Source organism: Perognathus longimembris, chromosome 15 (genome assembly GCF_023159225.1).
Source record: "Perognathus longimembris pacificus isolate PPM17 chromosome 15, ASM2315922v1, whole genome shotgun sequence".
Lineage (NCBI taxonomy): Eukaryota > Metazoa > Chordata > Mammalia > Rodentia > Heteromyidae > Perognathus > Perognathus longimembris.
The window spans coordinates 20,826,731-20,843,308 of record NC_063175.1 but is presented as its reverse complement, the minus strand read 5'-3'; the positions used below and the strand labels follow the sequence as shown (position 1 = coordinate 20,843,308).

General features: G+C 40.9%; 2 protein-coding genes across 13 annotated transcripts in view; one reads left to right on the top strand and one right to left on the bottom strand.

Annotated features, from left to right (window-relative positions):
- The window catches only part of Osbpl1a (oxysterol binding protein like 1A), a 206,796-nt gene extending 204,389 nt beyond the window's left edge, over window positions 1-2,407 (top strand). For 5 of the 6 annotated variants that reach the window (XM_048363309.1, XM_048363310.1, XM_048363312.1 and 2 more), the window contains one exon: window positions 1,245-2,292. In XM_048363309.1, coding sequence (XP_048219266.1) covers window positions 1,245-1,347 — 103 coding nt within the window. In that variant the 3' untranslated portion in view covers window positions 1,348-2,292. Of the gene's footprint in view, window positions 1-1,244; window positions 2,293-2,319 lie in introns of those variants that run through there. The other variant, XR_007213389.1, reaches the window with a different exon arrangement.
- Window positions 2,408-2,525: 118 nt separating this feature from the next.
- Window positions 2,526-16,313, bottom strand: Cabyr (calcium binding tyrosine phosphorylation regulated). 7 transcript variants are annotated; one of them, XM_048363317.1, is made up of 5 exons: window positions 16,050-16,313; window positions 9,446-9,618; window positions 9,212-9,265; window positions 6,696-7,040; window positions 2,526-3,959 (listed from the first exon to the last, which is right to left on the bottom strand). In XM_048363317.1, exons 2-5 carry the CDS (start codon window positions 9,591-9,593, stop codon window positions 3,361-3,363), a joined length of 1,146 nt encoding a protein of 381 aa, XP_048219274.1. In that variant the 5' UTR covers window positions 9,594-9,618; window positions 16,050-16,313; the 3' UTR covers window positions 2,526-3,360. The 7 variants fall into 7 exon arrangements, 6 of the variants coding, with proteins under 6 accessions (XP_048219274.1, XP_048219272.1, XP_048219271.1 ...); XM_048363315.1 differs by lacking the exon at window positions 16,050-16,313 and adding an exon at window positions 11,642-14,316; XM_048363314.1 differs by lacking the exon at window positions 16,050-16,313 and having other exon boundaries at window positions 2,526-2,690; window positions 3,357-3,959; window positions 9,446-9,751.
- Window positions 16,314-16,578: the final 265 nt, after the last annotated feature.

Here is a 16,578-nt window from a genome sequence, read left to right as displayed (position 1 = left end):
CTTTCCTGACATGATTGCTCATAATGAGAGGTGGGGGTTGGAAGACCTCCTGACCCTGTAGTTAACAGCCATCACTTAGCAGATTCACATCTGGTGCATTTGATGTTCTGGCTCAACTGTGTCCCAAAACAGGTCTTCTTCAAAGGCAGATTAGCAGACAGACCTCAGAGAATTTTTTTAGAAGTGTATAAGTAAGAACATTATTTGCTGTTAATATAGCATTCTATGAAATGTTTACTACCAATTTTGACAGCCCTTCCCCCCATTTTCTGTGCAAGAAATAAAATGGCACAGAGCCTAAGACTAGATAACTTCTTGATTTGCTTAGTTCTCTAATGTGCTTGAGTTTGCCAAACAAATTTTACTTCAGTTACGGTAAAAAGTATAACTGTGTATTTCTCATTAGACTTGCAAAGAATTTGTGATTTTGATTATATTCCTGAGACTTTCTACTGATATATGCAAACTCTGAATGACCCATACATTCCTCATTTAAAGTAGATTTGTTTGAAAAATAGTTCCAAAAGTATTATTGATGATAATCGGGAAAATGTTGGTCTAATGGGAATAATCCTTTAAGGAACCTAATAATAAAGCATTTTCTCTTAGGGTTTTTATTGGAATAAGATTTGCTACACAAATCTAACTTCATTTTTGTTAAATATTTTAGAAGCAATTTATTTGGACAGAATGGCAAGCATAGAAACTAAATCCTATTTGGAAAATGTTACAAATTTAACAGCGCCTCTTGAGCAAGTAATTTTACATTACTATTACCTACAGCAAGCTAGCACTATGGAAAATGGGTGTCATTTTAAAGGGCAAGAAAATGATTTAGTGCAGCTCTTCTGGAGAAGGACATTAGTGGAAGACAAGGAAGGCCTAAGTCAGATTTGGTTGTTCCTAAGAACTCTATTAAGCCCTTTCAAGTGGCACTGTGTTGATAAGTGCTATGGATGTTTTTTTTTTTTTATGGTATCATCATTCCTTTTAGAATATTGCTCTATGTACACTTTTACCAAGCAGTGAAAGTTTCATTCAGGGTCTTTTTGGAATTTCCTGACTCAAAGTACATCAAGTGGTGAATTGTCACTACTGAGAAGTGCATACTAGTGAAGCAGCAGTTACCTTGTGATTTTGCACTATTTCCCTCTTTTAGTGTATACTAATTGTACATACCAAGGAGTTAGTAGGGCATTTCTCTACATTCATACAATTGACTCCTTCCATTGATGTTTCAACAGGTGGTTCCATCAAGGTCCCAATCCCTACAATGGAGCCCAAGACTGGCTTTACTCTGGCAGCTACTGGGACAGAAACTACTTCAATTTGCCTGACATTTATTAAAACGCAGACAAGCCAGGGTGTTTGGCTAATCTACAAATAAGTCTTAAATTTGTTCAAAATTTTCCCTTAGTTTCTCATCTTAAAAAAATTGTTCACAAGTTATCTTGCGTTTCCCCCATAAGATAGGATTATACAGTGATTTTGATCATGAAAGTCTCAGGAAAAGTCTAATTTTGCTGTCAACATACATTTAGAATACTGTTTTACAGAGAGGTAAGAGAAAAAGGTCCCTTTTCTGGTTGCAGCTGCCATGTTTACTGCAGGTTTATATGTAAATTTAACATTAGCTTTATAGAATTACATAGAACTCTTAAACGAAGTTATTTTCAACTATTTTATGCTGTCATGCTTATATGTTTTAGAAGTAACTTTGAAATGTTTCTAGTTCTCCTATATGATGTATGCTCAAATGTTAAAGGTTGTCATTTGTAAAGACTAAATTGATAAGATGGCTTTATTCATATTAATCTCAACTTTACCCACTTGAATATTCAGGTTTCACCAACTTGAAAATCCTCAAAAATTAAACTGGAAAAGGTATTTTGTTTTCATGCTCTGAAGAATTTACTATAACAATTTTCTGCAGTTGTCATTAGAATTAAAATGTTTATTTTTAAGTGAAAATATGTATAAAATCTAGCAGTTCACAAATATGTCCTAGAAATATTTTAGTCACTATCATTATTACATAATGACAGACCTTTTAAAATGTGTCAGCTTACAGTGGCAAATGCCAGAGAAATTAAGCTAACTCATGTATTATATCACAAGGAGGTCTTATGCATTTCAAGGTACCTGGGTACTTAAAAATATATATGGAGACCTACTGTACAGTAGCTTTGCCCCTATACTTGGGGTTCATTAATCTTTTAGTATTTATCCACCCAGACAGACAGTGCTCAAGGAGCCTCACTTAGGTAGCTGCCAGTAAATTGCTATCTTGAAGTTAACTGCTCAAGGAGCCTCACTTAGGTAGCTGCCAGTAAATTGCTATCTTGAAGTTAACAAGTGTTATAATGAAATAATCTACCTGATGCTAAATAAAGGCTTTAGAATGTTCCCCCAGAGTGTGATTTCTTTTCACATATACTAATGATGTCATTTAGTTAGTATCCTTTCAAGTCCTTGTAAGCTGCTGCCTAGAACATGCAGTTAAGAAGGGAGTTTATTTAGCACTCAATCTCTAACACTGGGAAAGAGTATTCAACAAGTCTGAACAGATTTCAAATAAGAATACAAAGTTCTATGCTTGCAGGAAGTTTATTGATATATTACACTTGGTGGTAGACTCTACCTTGAATGTTGACTCAAACAGCTTGAATGTTGACTGTCATTTTCATCATCTGATGGAAATAACAAATATTGAATTATTAAATATGAACTGATTTGGAGATCAGAAATTCAGTTAGCTATCTTTGCTTTTTAAAACACTCTAGCAGTTCTTGTACTCTAATCTGGCTACTTTCAAGCCTGAGCATCCTACTTAACAGCCACTATGAAAAGAGCCCGGATCAGTTTTCTTGCCTGCTAGGGCTTAAACCTATGACCTTATGCATGCTAGGCACTATACTAGCACTTGTGTCTGTCTCCCCACTAGGCCCATATTTTACTTACCCCGCTGTCCACAACATTTAGGGGCTTACCTTTAAATACTAGTCAAGTTTGCAAGTGCTAAAAAGCTCTTTAGCTTGAGTGCTCCATCGTGAGTCCTTTCCTCACTCGTTCTGTAGCAGTTCACAGCTCATCTCCTCCTCCCCATTCCTTAAACATGCTGCCTGGATCATCCTTTCCTTGAAACAATCTAATAACCCCCTCTTCTATACTATTGTGTGTTCAAAGGTGGCTTGGGTTGACTGGTTCATGTATACTGGGCATTCATTAGTGGTATACTTCTACTCATATCACTTTGAAAAAAAAATCCCAATCTCTAGGTCAAATCAAAATGCTAAAAAAACAAAAAACAAAAACAAGCGATTAAGGTCCACATATGGCAGGTAAGGTTTACCTACCATTTTAAGTTTCTGCTCTGTGAACATGGGCAGTAGTCACAGTAATCTCTCCAGCAATACCATAACTTCCAAAGGGAGTACGTTTGTCACCAGATCCTGAACTTTTTTTAGCTACATCTTCTACTGGGAAAGCAACAGAAAGAAAAACTGGACTTTGTGGTCGGGGGCCATCTTGTCCACTTGTAGGAGGACTAACATTCTGGGAATTTAAGGTATGTTTCTGGAACTTTTGATCTGCAGGAACAGCAATGGGTACTTGTACTGCAGCGTATCTCTTCAAGGCATCTGACTGTGAGACAACAGCATGTCCAGGAATAGGTTTCCAATCCTGGCTTTCCTGAACATTTGATCCTACTAAAATGAAAGGTGGGGCACTGGCCTTCTTGTTGTCATCCATCATCACATAAGTTGGAGAAGTAACTTTCGGTGGACTCTGCAGAAACTGTGGATCCTTAGGATTAGATAGATAGAGGGTTGCTTGGGGAAAAGGCCCAGATGCAGGTGGCGGTGATGGGCGGCTTTGTTGATTCATATCAGTTAGACAGTAAAGGGTCCACATGTTAGAATATGGTGGTGGTTGTCCTGCTTCACTTGTTGCTAGGGCTATAAACAAAACAAAACAAAAATTGCATGCATGAAATGTTTGGTCTCCATGTCAGGGGCTATGCAAAGTAATGTTTGTAAATCTAACAAAACAGTTTTGCAGTAAACGTACCAGAAAGCATGCTGTAGAGAGGGCTAGATAATTGTGCCTGCTAATGTGAGAGAGCAATTTTGTACAGGTGAAAAAAACTGAATGATACCAAGTGGAAGGACACTAGAGTTGTGGCTGAAAAGCAATCATTTTAAAGTGGCTGTTTTCAGATTCTTAAACTTTAGACATGCCTTCTACAGGATGCCCAGAGAAAGAGGGCATCAGAACTTTTGGCTTTACAGAAACCAGCTTGAGTGTGAAGCCATTCACAAAGTAGAGAAAACAAGTCAGGCATTAGCTGTCATCTTGATCAGTCAAATGTCCTGGCCCTTTCCTAGGCAACATCCACACAAAAATCACCTTACCTACATCTCAACTCCAGAGTGCAACACCTTCTATGGCAAGGCTTAAAATCCTATGCCCTAAACAGCAGTGGACTAGTTGGTAATCTTGAGATATGCTAGCTATCAACATACACTAAGAAATCTATAATGCCTGTGTGACTTGCCAAATGAATCTGGTACTCACCTTGGAGAGGCAAGTACCAGAGGATGGGACCTACAAGCACAAATGTGCCAAGTTTACCTTCTGCCCTTGCACAGCCTCTAGGAAAGAATACTATGTGCATATGTGATAAAGCAGATTTGTTTTCAATAGCTTCAACAAGTTTCAATTGATCTTTGAGCTTATTTAAAAAATACCTATAAGCCAAAGCTTCAGTCCTGTAAAATAGCTGAGTTTGGGAACTCAATCTTACTTGTCAGTGTTATCTGTAATAGTGATTAGAATATAGCTGTTTTACTTGAGCAACAGTTAAGCACCTGAAAACAGTGACTTGTTCTAAAGTGCTTGCTGCTTTAGCCACAATTATAATGCCAGCTCCACATTCTGCCCTCTGCCTATTGAGCTATGCCAAATGTGTCACACTACCAAACAAAATTTGATCTTTGCTAAGCACCTGCTTTGGTAACAATTCTGTATCCTAGTTTGAGTCAGAATTGAGAGTTTCTGCAAAAGGAATGGGAGGGCTTGGTTCATGCATATAACCCTTTTACCTCTAAAGAATGAAGGACTCCTGCAAGTGTCCAGATGGAGCAAGGAGGATAGGCAGACCAAATGCCATAATTAAATTGAGATGGAGGTCAGGTCTGTGTCACAGGAAAACATGAGTGGCAGGTCAGTCAAGAAACAGCTTGCATTTGGCACTTTACTTATCATGCAAACTGCATCCACTTGTTCAATAGCCATCCCTCCCACCACTGCCACCGCCCTGCTCCCGTGTGACAGTTCAACCTTGGCCTTTCCTCTCTCCATCCAGCTGAGTAACCTGCTTTCAGGCAGGAATCCGGGCTGTGAGCCAGCACCCAACTTCTACTGCAGAGCTCTCCTGACTCAGTGAGAAAGCAGTCAAGCACACCACCATTTCCTTTGCATTTTAAATGCCAGGCCCATGAAAATGCAATGCTGCAGTCCAATTTTACATCCACAGGAAGTTCCAGAGTGGCACCCTCTAATAATTGTGCAGTAGTATTCAGATTACAAAAAGTGACAGGCTGTTAATACTGTCCATAGTAACACTTCTGTGCTATTATGACCAAAGATTGAACCTGTGTTTTAAAAAATTACTCCTAAAAGTGAAGTTTCATACAACAAAGCTTTTAAATAGGCTTGGCATTTAAAAAGACTATTGAACACCAAGATCAACCCATCACCATTGAGACTACCTACATATTTACCTGAAATACAGATGTCACCTGAAATACAGTGTATACATGTGTAATTATCTGAGTTTAAACCTGCACAGGTGCTGCTTCCCCTTCTGCTCTCATTTGTTTTAGCAAGGCCTTCTGATGCAGGAGGGAGGGGGGCATGCGATGACCGTAGACTCCCCTGGACATTATGTTGCACATATACCCTATGCTTCCTGGAGTAGAGGCTCCTCCTGCCCAGAATTGCCAGGGTCTATAGTAAGGACCGCCATATGCAGATTGTTCAGAGGCTCCTTTGGTCAAGTCCTCTGTATTCAGGGGTTCCACAGGTACCTCAGACTGACTATCAATAGCATTATTAGAGAGCAGAACTTTAGCTTCTGCTTCCATGTGTACTGAGGCTATGTATTCTGCATTATCCTCCGCTATAAGTTATAGACTCTACATATTTCCTATACATGCCTGAGGCTGTTGGGTGTACTACAGGCTTGGGAATAACTGGTGGTGACTGCTCATTTTCTTTAAGACAAGCAACTTCATCAGTAAAAGGGAGAACTATGTATTCTGGTACCTGCTCAACATAGACAACTCCTTCAATGACAGGCGCATCATTATATATAGATGATACATGGACAGCCTGCAAAGGGGCATCATGAGCTTGATCATAAGCAGGAGGTTCTTGTTCAACCTGCAAGGGAGCTGAGGAAGCCGTTGTTGGTTCAGCCATTTGGTCTTTAGAACACACATCTACCTGCACAGATGTTTGGCTCATAAACTGCACTTCTACCACCTCTCCAGCGCACACATAATGAGGGGGCACCTCAACTTCTTCAGCCATCTCTGAGCTCAGCACCTCCTTGATAACAGTAGGCATACTTGTTGCCACGTCCACCATTAAAACTTCAGATGAATCAGAATGAGGACATGGAATATTACCTAACATCTGAGCGGCAAACTGAGCTGGGTCAGCTGGGACATAGGCATACTCTGCTGAGACAGGTGCTGGCGGTGGTGATGAGGATGGGGTAGTAGTCTTAGGTGTGGTTGGTTTGGAAGGAGGACACCAAACTCCTTCAGTTGTCTCCTCAGGCTGTGGGGTCTCAGCATGAACTGCTGGAAATTGAGTGGTCTTGTTGCTAAATTGTTGTCCAGCTATATTGTCCTCCTCTGTGTCTGTAGATTTTTCCATCCGTGTAGGTTCTTGGGAAATAGATGTTACTTCTGGTTGTTTTACACATTCTGGTTTCTCATCCAATGCCATTCCTTCTGACCATTTCTCTACTAAAGAGAGCCAGATGGATCAATCAGCATAAAGTCCTTAAAGTATTTTAAAGAAAGCATTCAAATCCCAATATACAAAGATGTGATTTATTTTCCAAAGTCTTTGATTTAGTGTGGGTACTAAATTCCTGTTCTTTTTTGCTTAAGACACTCAGTTCATTTACCTTTGGAAAACATGACCATGAAAGATTGAGAAGATGCACAGGAAAGTTTTGGAGTAGTGTTGAAGCCTTGAAAATTTTAGTATGGATAGCCTAAAATATATACCTTGGTCATGAATGGATAGTTGCCAGTGTGTATAATTAACTCTAAAAGTAAGGCATCAAACAATATAATTTTTTATGTGGTGAATTCAGTATTGTGAACATTCAGTGTGAATACATAGTTTAAGATAGTACTTAATAACATGTTATAACTGCTATGGTGCTACAAAGAAATTGAAATTGGGCCTACTGATCAGCAGCAGTTCACAGCTGTGAATGCTGTTATATATCCAAGTCAGTCATCCAAAAATATTCCGGATCAGTTAGAAAAGTTAACAGAGTAACTCAGTGGAGGATCCAGATGGGCTTGTCTGTGTTTTTATTTTTATTACTTATTTTTGGTGGTTCTGGGGACAGAACATAGGGCCTTATATATGTTAAGCGGATGCTTCACCAATGAACTAAATATACCTAGCCATGGGACCTTCTTATCTTGATTGTCTGTTGAAAGCTGACACTGGAAACTGAGTGCAATTAAGCTTTGGGCGGGGAGGGTGATAAGTGGTGGTAAGATATCAGTTGCCACCCTAAAGGAGACAGCTCTTCACCAAGAGATGAAAGAAGAATTAGTAAGTTCTGGGCCAAAACTTCCACTGTAGATCACAAAGGAGAAAGTGAAGCAGTAGTGTCAGATATGGGAAAGAGAGCTAAGCAATCCTATCTACTAAGTTCAAGAATCATAGAATGTTATCTTATAATGTAAAAAAAATAGGAGGTGTGCTAGTAGGGAGATCTAAATGCAGATTCTAACTTTATCAACTTAATATTTAGAAACTTAGAAGTTAGTCATTCCCCAGCCTCAGATTTATGTTGTAATGATGTCTACCTCAAAGTCTGAATGACAAAATATCTAGAACAAAATAGTTGATAAAATATCCTATTCCATCATCCCTTTTCCTAGCACATACTAAGAGGTAGATTTAAAGAGCCATGACTCTTGATTTAAAATATCATCTGTTGGAATTGAACCTGTAGCGCAGGTGCTAACCTGGATCAAAAATGCTAAGGGACAACTCCTAAATCCTAAGTTTAAGCCCCAGTGCACGTGTGTGCGCGCACACACACACACCTATCATCCATACAGTGCATCAATTAATCAAGTAATGAAATTCTCCTGAGAAGACAAGAAAGCCAGGGTCTGTTTAAGCAAGCTGAAGAGCTGGTTTGGAAATGAGCATATGTGGGCGAGATGGCACAATGATGGCCCTAGAGAGACCAGGGAGCACTGAAAGAGAGCAGGCTCTGGGAAAAATGGGATGACATGGTTCACTCCCATGTCTAGATCTTTTTCTACTCTATCACCTGATCATCCATGAAGTTTAAAGCTACTGAGAAGTTAAACATTTCAGTTTCTGTATAGAGAACTAGCAAAAATGCTATTTCTAGGGGAGAAAATGCCAGAAAGAAGTATGCAACTGAAACAAAATGACGTGTGTGTGCAGCCATGTTCTTATATCCATATTTCCCATGCTGCTGGGTAGAAAACTAACCAATAGCAAAAGCTTTGGAGATCCTGACTTAGCATTCTTATTAATACAGGCTTATATCTGGAATGGGTACTGCTGCAGTAGGGGAGGTCGACTCTTGAGCACCTCACCAGCTTCTAATAACTGGTACTGTACTGTATTTTTGGTGGTTCTGGGGACAGATCATAGGGCCTCATATATGTTAAGCAGGTGCTCTACCTCCTACCTATACCTCCTGAATACTAGGTATGCAACCCTATGTTGTCCTGCTTGTTCTTTGAGATAGTCTTGCTAAATTTTTGACAGATATCCTTGAATCATGCATAATCTTCTGATCTCCACCTCTCAAGCAAGCATCATTTTAAAGTGTGAATGTAGGTTAGCAATTATGCTGTACCTTAAAACCAATGATAACAAGACTATAACCACTTATGGCCCTTACCTTTAATCTGATGAAATTGTTTAACCAGATCTCTTATATCCAGAGAAGTATTCCCTGAAGGAACAAAGATAGAAAATCACATACAGAAACATAAAATTCCCAATTTAAAATGCCTTTTCAAATATGTATACATGTGTACATGTATATATGTGCATGTACATATCTTTGAATGTGCATGTAACACCTATACATGTAGATGTGTGTATATGTATATAATGTAAAACAGTAACAAACCTTCTCTAAACACGATAAGTTCTTTAAAATAAATTGCTGCAAACTGGGTGATGTTCGATGGGTTGGTTTTGAGAATGGCTCTGCTAACTCCTTCCAGCAGAGTCTTGAGGCCATAGGGTACGACAAGTCTGGGCTTTGAAGAAATCATTCTGGCAGGATGTCTGTAATTTCAACTAGAATGAAGAAAAAGTCATCCACAGTATATTTTGTACTGAAATACTTATGACTTAACTTTTTCCAAGGAGAAGTCTATATTATATTTAAATTACTAGTGTTAAGTTAAATTCTGTTTTAGTAAAACTGGATGATTACTGATAATCCTATGAACCCACTAACAGTTTTATGTGAGGATGAGCAATCTAGTATTTTTTTTAAATACAAGGGGATGATATTGTCCATAAAGAAATGTACTCTTTGCCTGACTTATGTAACTGTAACCCTTCTATATATCACCTTTATAATAAAAAAAAGTAAAAAATACTTAGGAAAAATCCTGCCAGGACTCTCAGGAGATTAAAAATAAAGAAGCAAACTACCAAACAAAAACTTGCTTCTATAAGATCCAGTGATTATAACATTTCATGAAATACAAGATAAGCTATGATGTTTCCCAGAGAACAACCACACGTTCAGAGTGAGTGTTTCAGCCAGGAAATGACAGTTTTCCCTAAACATATCCCCTGACATATTGCTCATCCTTAAGTATGATCTTTGTGCCTATTCATTTTGTCTTTAACATTAAATATAATTTACTTGCAGCATTATGGCAGATATCATACACAGCTTTTTCTTTTTCATAGCCTTCCTTTCTCTCTGCCCTAATTTCCACCTCTTCCCCCTCCTGTTGTCTGACTTAGAAGTGGTACCAAAGATATTATATACTGTTGAGCTCATAAGTCAAAGGCACAGAGGTTTTCAATCCTGTGTGGCAGTATGTTTCTCTGATTCTTACGTGTTTTAAAGGGCTTATGAATGAACATAACGAAGTCAGTTCATGAGTAAGGGAAATTTTATGGTAGGAAAAAATGAAGTTATAGGCGAGGTTAGCACCCCAGCACAAACCATAGGTCCTTCACTTTGTGATACAGGTATTCAAATCCATTCCTAAACACCTAGACACCACAAAATAGGAACGAGGTGGGTAAATGGTTTGTTGAGGTAAACAAATGGGTTGCTTGAGGGAATCACAGCTGTTCTGGACACTGAGACCCAGGAGAAATTTTCTCCCATAGGTTCTTCTGAAGAGCAGAATAGGACATAATGAACCCTAACTACATCCCTCCAACACAGTTTCATGGGGCTAAGTGGGCACGGTTTGGTTACAGTAATTATACCAGTGGCCAAGTTTGAATGTCATAGCAAAAAAGAGGAATATCTTAAAGCACATTTCACCTTACCAGAGGTCAGAACAAATGAGTCTGTATTGGCTGAAGTGAACCCTTTGAGAACATCATCAGTTGTACGAATCCCTTAATGAAAAGACTACGATAGTGTTGTTCTCAACACCACACACAACAATGCAGCTTTGGCAGGCCCACGTGCTTAAATGCTAAAGGACACAGGCATCGATATGTATGGGTAGTATACAGGTCTCACATCCATCTAGGTATTACCTATAAAACGTGTTAAGTCTTTAGTGTGAGCTCACAAAGCTCCCTTTCTGTGGGTGTGCCAGTTTGCTCGTGACAGTTCTCTATGGAAAATGCGGTAATATCGAGGGCTGTTTAGGGGTGACAGCTGAGCTAACAGCGCTGTGGTCTGGTTTCCGGGGTGTCCATCAAGCCACCGCGCGAAGCCCCGCCTCCCGCCCGTTGGGAACCCTGCCAGTCCCCGCCCACGGGTGCAACGCTCCACCCCGGCCGGCGGCCAGTGGGGCACCCGAGAGCCCGCCGTGACCTCGCAAAGTCCCTGGGCCGGGACTGAGGGCACCCTCGAGTCTCCGCTCGTTTCGCCCCTGGTTTTGTGCGCTACAACAGTGAAATCCGAGGGGAGATGCGTGCCAATCGGCTTCGACTCTGGGCGGCCTGGGGCGGCTTTGTCCGCCCTGGAGCTCCGCCTTCCAGCCTCCGCCCCAGCTCCCTACGTGCCCGCTGCTCACAGTGGACCCTCCGCCTCCCCCACACTAAAGAGTCCACCCGCCCCAGGCCTAACTGCAGGGCAGCTGCCGGCCGCGCCCACTTCCGGCTCTCCAGCTACCTCTAAAAGGGCTTCCTCGTTGCCCCCTCACTGGCGGCTCCTGTGAGACCCCAACACCGGCAGGGCTATTTATACCTTCGGATGCATCACTGCATGCGTCACAAAGCTCCGCCCTCTTGCGTAGAAGGCAGAGCGATAGCAGCCCCAGCCAATCGCGAAAGGGACAAAGGCCCGCACTCGGAGGGAGGAACGAGCTACGCTGGGCCTTTTCCGCGAGTGGGCGAACTGGCGCGCGGGGAAACTGGCATTTCCAAACGGCTAGGGTGGGTCTGGCGACTGCCCTGCCACCGGAACACAAGCTGGTGTGGGAGGAGAGAGTAGCGTGTTTATGGCGGTTTTATTTTGACATCCGTGCTTCTCATTTCACTTAAGACCCCTTGCCCCTAAATTACTATCGTGGGTCACTTTTGGAAAAATCAGTTCTGCCGCGTACGCACAGGGCGCAGGGCGAATGCCCGTGTCACAGGACACTCCTGCTGGCGAAGCACGCCTGTGGGCTGACTAGCGTGGCACGCAGACTGAGCCTTAGGATTCGCCGCAATTAGCACTGGACACAGCCTCCCCTCTCCCCGTGGTAACTGTCAACAACAGGTGGCAAGTCCAGGAATATTCCGCTCACGTTACCAAATCATTGTTGCCCTTAAAAAATATATATACCCGCGCTGCTTGCTCAGGCTCATTTGTGCCAAGCATTAAATCATCTCTTAATCATGACTATCTGATTGCAAGCAGTCTTCCACCGTTAAATAGCATCATGGGGCATATTATCTGTCCAAAAACACCTCCTAGAATTCAGGAACAAATAAGACCTCCATCCACACCCAGGCTACAGATAGCATTTTCTGATTTTTTTCTGGTGAAATTCACTCATCGACTTTCTCACTGAGTTATCCCTTCTTGTGAAATTTCCCCCCCTCTTGTGATGATTACCTAAAGGAGAAATTCTGACAGGTTTGAAGATGGTATACTTTTTCATCTTTCATCACTTACCTCTGCCCAGCTGTCAAAGCGTTAAATGAAACCTGAGCTACTGTGACTGCTGATAGGTTTGGCTTGTCTTCATCAAAGGCGTAATACACTGAGCTGCTGAAGACCCTAAATACAAACACTAGAGCTGTGTAACCTAAACAGTGTTAACTTATCCTGAACACCCAATAAATGTTAGGGACCAAATAAAAATACCTGTAAGGAGAAGGGTAGCCTTTACTTCTTCACTTCTTCAAGGACTGTTCTGAGTCATTCTGAAATGCAAATTGTTACAGTGAAAACATATGACCAAGAACTTTCAAACCACTGCCCAATTTACTGCTTTACTTTCTTGGCCTTGTAATGATGTGATGTGGCTTCAGTCTTCCTGCCACTGTGTGTCTCTTTGTCACCAGTGATTTAACTAAGATGCAAATCTACCTTCTTAACCACTTCCTCCACACCAGATCCCAAATTCTCATTCTGTGGAACCCAGAGGAACTTGGTGTGCTCCTCTCCCACCTCCTGGTTCCCTGGCTTCCACAAGACTCCCAAATGCGAATTAAGTCCCCCAACCACCAGGTGACCACAACCACCTTATCCTTTCAAACTAAGCTCAGCCATCTTCCTTAGAAGCCAATGGGTTAGAAGCACTTCCTTAGTGCTGTTTCTTATTACAAAGCTTATACTTTCCAAAGCTTTTATAAAGCTAAATTCCTCTAGGTTTTGATTCTTCTCCCCAGTTTACTAAGAATATAACAAAAAGATAATGGTTAGGGATTATTTCTCTGATCAGACTACCTGCATTGGAATCATCCAGAAGCTTGTTTACAATGCATTTCTTACACTTAGAACTCGCTGCTTCTGGTCACCACAGAGGATTAATCTGCAAAAATAAAAATTCAGAACCACTAGCCTGTGGAAGAGCAACTGAGTGTGACCCGAAGGTCACTGGCATTACAAGTGTCTCTACCTCATTCTCAAGACAACTAGGGGATAGAGCTCAGCTCCTTCCTGTGGTCCATGAGTGCCCCATGCTGCTTGTGATGTCTGCACATCTGTCCAGAGGGTCCCACATGTGTCCTGAGCCCATTTCCATTCTTGCTTCCTTTTTGTTTCTGAATTTCCTCTTCCCAGCTTTTCTCCCTACTGCCTAGTTTCTTGTGATTAAAATTTTTTCCCTTCTACAAAATACAGAAACCCAAACAACACATCATGACAGCACAAATGCATATCTTCCTACATATCAAGCCATATTTGAATATATGCCATCACAATTCCAGAAATCAGCTAGAAGAGTTCACACAGCAACAAAAATGTGTGTTTTAAAATATCTGATATGCGTTGTCCTTTAATCTTAGTTGGCAGAAATATAAAAGAAAATTCAGTAAATAATTAACATATAATCCACAACATATTCCAATGTGCTGTGACACCTGAATGTTTTAATTCTTTACTCAGAAGGCAGCTTAGCTATCATGCACTAAAGCAATGATAGCTTCATAAATGTAAAATCTTAAATGTATTAACCAGCAAGGAACATATTATTAGACCATGCCTTCAAGTCTGCTAAACTATAAAAACGTGTTCAGCATACATACACACTACAGAGCCCTCTCACCATAGGTACAATCTAATACAAAAATGGATTTGACATTTATAAATGAGAAGACCCAGGTGATACCCCCCACCGAGGTAAAGGGGAAAGAGTAATAATGACATGAGGGAAAAAAAGCACACATAGATGCAATTTTCTTCATCAGCAAGGGGACAAGAAGAGTTTACCCCAAACCAAGGACCAGGCAGGTCACAAGTCAGTTCACAGGTTGGGTGAGCCACAGCACACAGGCCAGACAGCTGTCAGCACGTACTCCATTTGAATCGGGCCAGGTTTCAACCAGCCTTGGGGTGTCCAGTGCTCGCAGTGTGGTTTTGTGATGTTGGAGACTAAGAATCTCCATCTCCCTCTTGATGGGCTACCACCACGCTAACCCAGACACACCACAGCTAAGGCTGAGGGAGACTTTCCCCACAGACCAAGGCTTGATGAGTAAAGGAAACTTATGCAATGGTGTGTGACGCTGCCCCTGGGTGTGAGCTGAACTCATAATTATTTGAAATCCTGACATCTCTATGGAGAAATAAAAGCAATTTTAAAGCAACTAAGCACACAAACCTGTTTTCAGATTCTTAAAAATCTGTCAGTTTTAAAAAGAGTTATAATTTTAAAATAGTAACATACATACTCTATAAAGATTTGTCATGTTCTTTAGTCATTGGGCTACAGATATGTTTACACACAAACCTCTCTTTTCTTGGCTTCTGATGCGCATCATGGGTAGAAATGTGCTCTCTCTCTCTCTCTCTCTCTCTCTCTCTCTCTCTCTCTCTCTCTCTCTCTCTCTCTCTCTTTTGCCAGTCCTGGGGCTTGGACTCAGGGATAAGGCACTGACCCTGAGCTTCTTTTTGCCCAAGGCTAACACTCTACCACTTGAGCCACAGCGCCACTTCTGGCTTTTTCTGTTTATGTAGTGCTGAGGAATCGAACCCAGGGCTTCATGCATGCTAGGCAAGCACTCTACCGCTAAGCCACATTCCCAGCCATATATTCTCTTTTGTTAGTGCTAAAAATCGACATGGAATTCACATCATGAAGCCAATATGACAACACTGGCTCTACAAACAGTCCACTCAAAAACAGTACCAGTAACAGAGATGAGGAAAGACAAAGGTGGCTTGATCAAAGTCAGCACAGAGCGGCTTCTTCCAAAGAAATGATTTCCTCAAAACAAGGTTAGAAAATGCTTCTGGGTTTGGGGAGATTAGGCAAGCAATCTAACAGTGAGTGACACTCTGTCCCTCAAAACAAAGTCAAATCAGTTTAAATTTGTGTATTCCAGGTCCCACATTTTATTTTATAAATATTAAAACACATGAGATCGTGCTTCAGGAAATAGGATATGTAAGTGAGTATTACCCTAAACAATGGCATTTAGTTGAATTTAAAAAAAAAAACACCTAAAGATTGAGCCAAGTGATGGCAAAGATTCTTAAAAAGTGACTGAGGTATTTATTCAAAACCACAGGTGTGAGGTACTGGGTATAGAGGTAAATGAAATCAGTAACATTTAGCAATGAAGGATTAAAAAATACCTTTGAATTCCTTTTAGAATAGTTAATAACCTGAGCCAAGGGAAATATGATTAAATCCTGACAATATATAGCCCAGAAAATACTTGATCATCAAATATTTTGAGGCACAAATCTACATTCCTTCAAGAATAACTTTTTTCATGTAATTTGTCAAAAGAGTCCCAGACATTGGGTCATCAGACAGATTATTTTTTGTACAAAGAAAGAAACTCCTAAACTCTAGGTGGCATTCTCTATCTAAAGAGTAGGCTTTCTAGTAGATTAGCAGCACAGCTCACCCACGGCCTACCTACTCCTATATGTCTGGCTTTCAGGGGGAAAAAGGTGTTCATCACTCTGAAACCTTCCGGGGAAACCCGGCGATGCACCACCTCAGCCAAAGTGCATCTGTCCTAATAAGGAAAGCACAGAATTCTGAGTGATTATCACATACTTTAAAACAAACCAAAGAGGGGCTGGGAATATGGCCTAGTGTCAGAGTGCTTACCTAGTATGCATAAAGCCCTGGGTTCGATTCCTTAGCACCACGTACACAGAAAAAGCCAGAAGTGGTGCTGTGGCTCAAGTGGAAGAGTGCTAGCCTTGAGCAAAAGGAAGCCAGGGACAGTGCTCAGGCCCTGAGTTCAAGGCCCAGGACTGGCCAAAAGAAAAAAAAGAAACCAACAACAACAGAAGATTGGGCAATCTTGTTTCTAATTTATGGCTAAATGGATAACACAAAGATCTAAGCAGAATAAATAATTTTTTGTTTTTTTTTAATGCCTGAGTGTCATTGCCTTGCAAATGGGGATAGGAATATGTGTGCTACATTATTCATA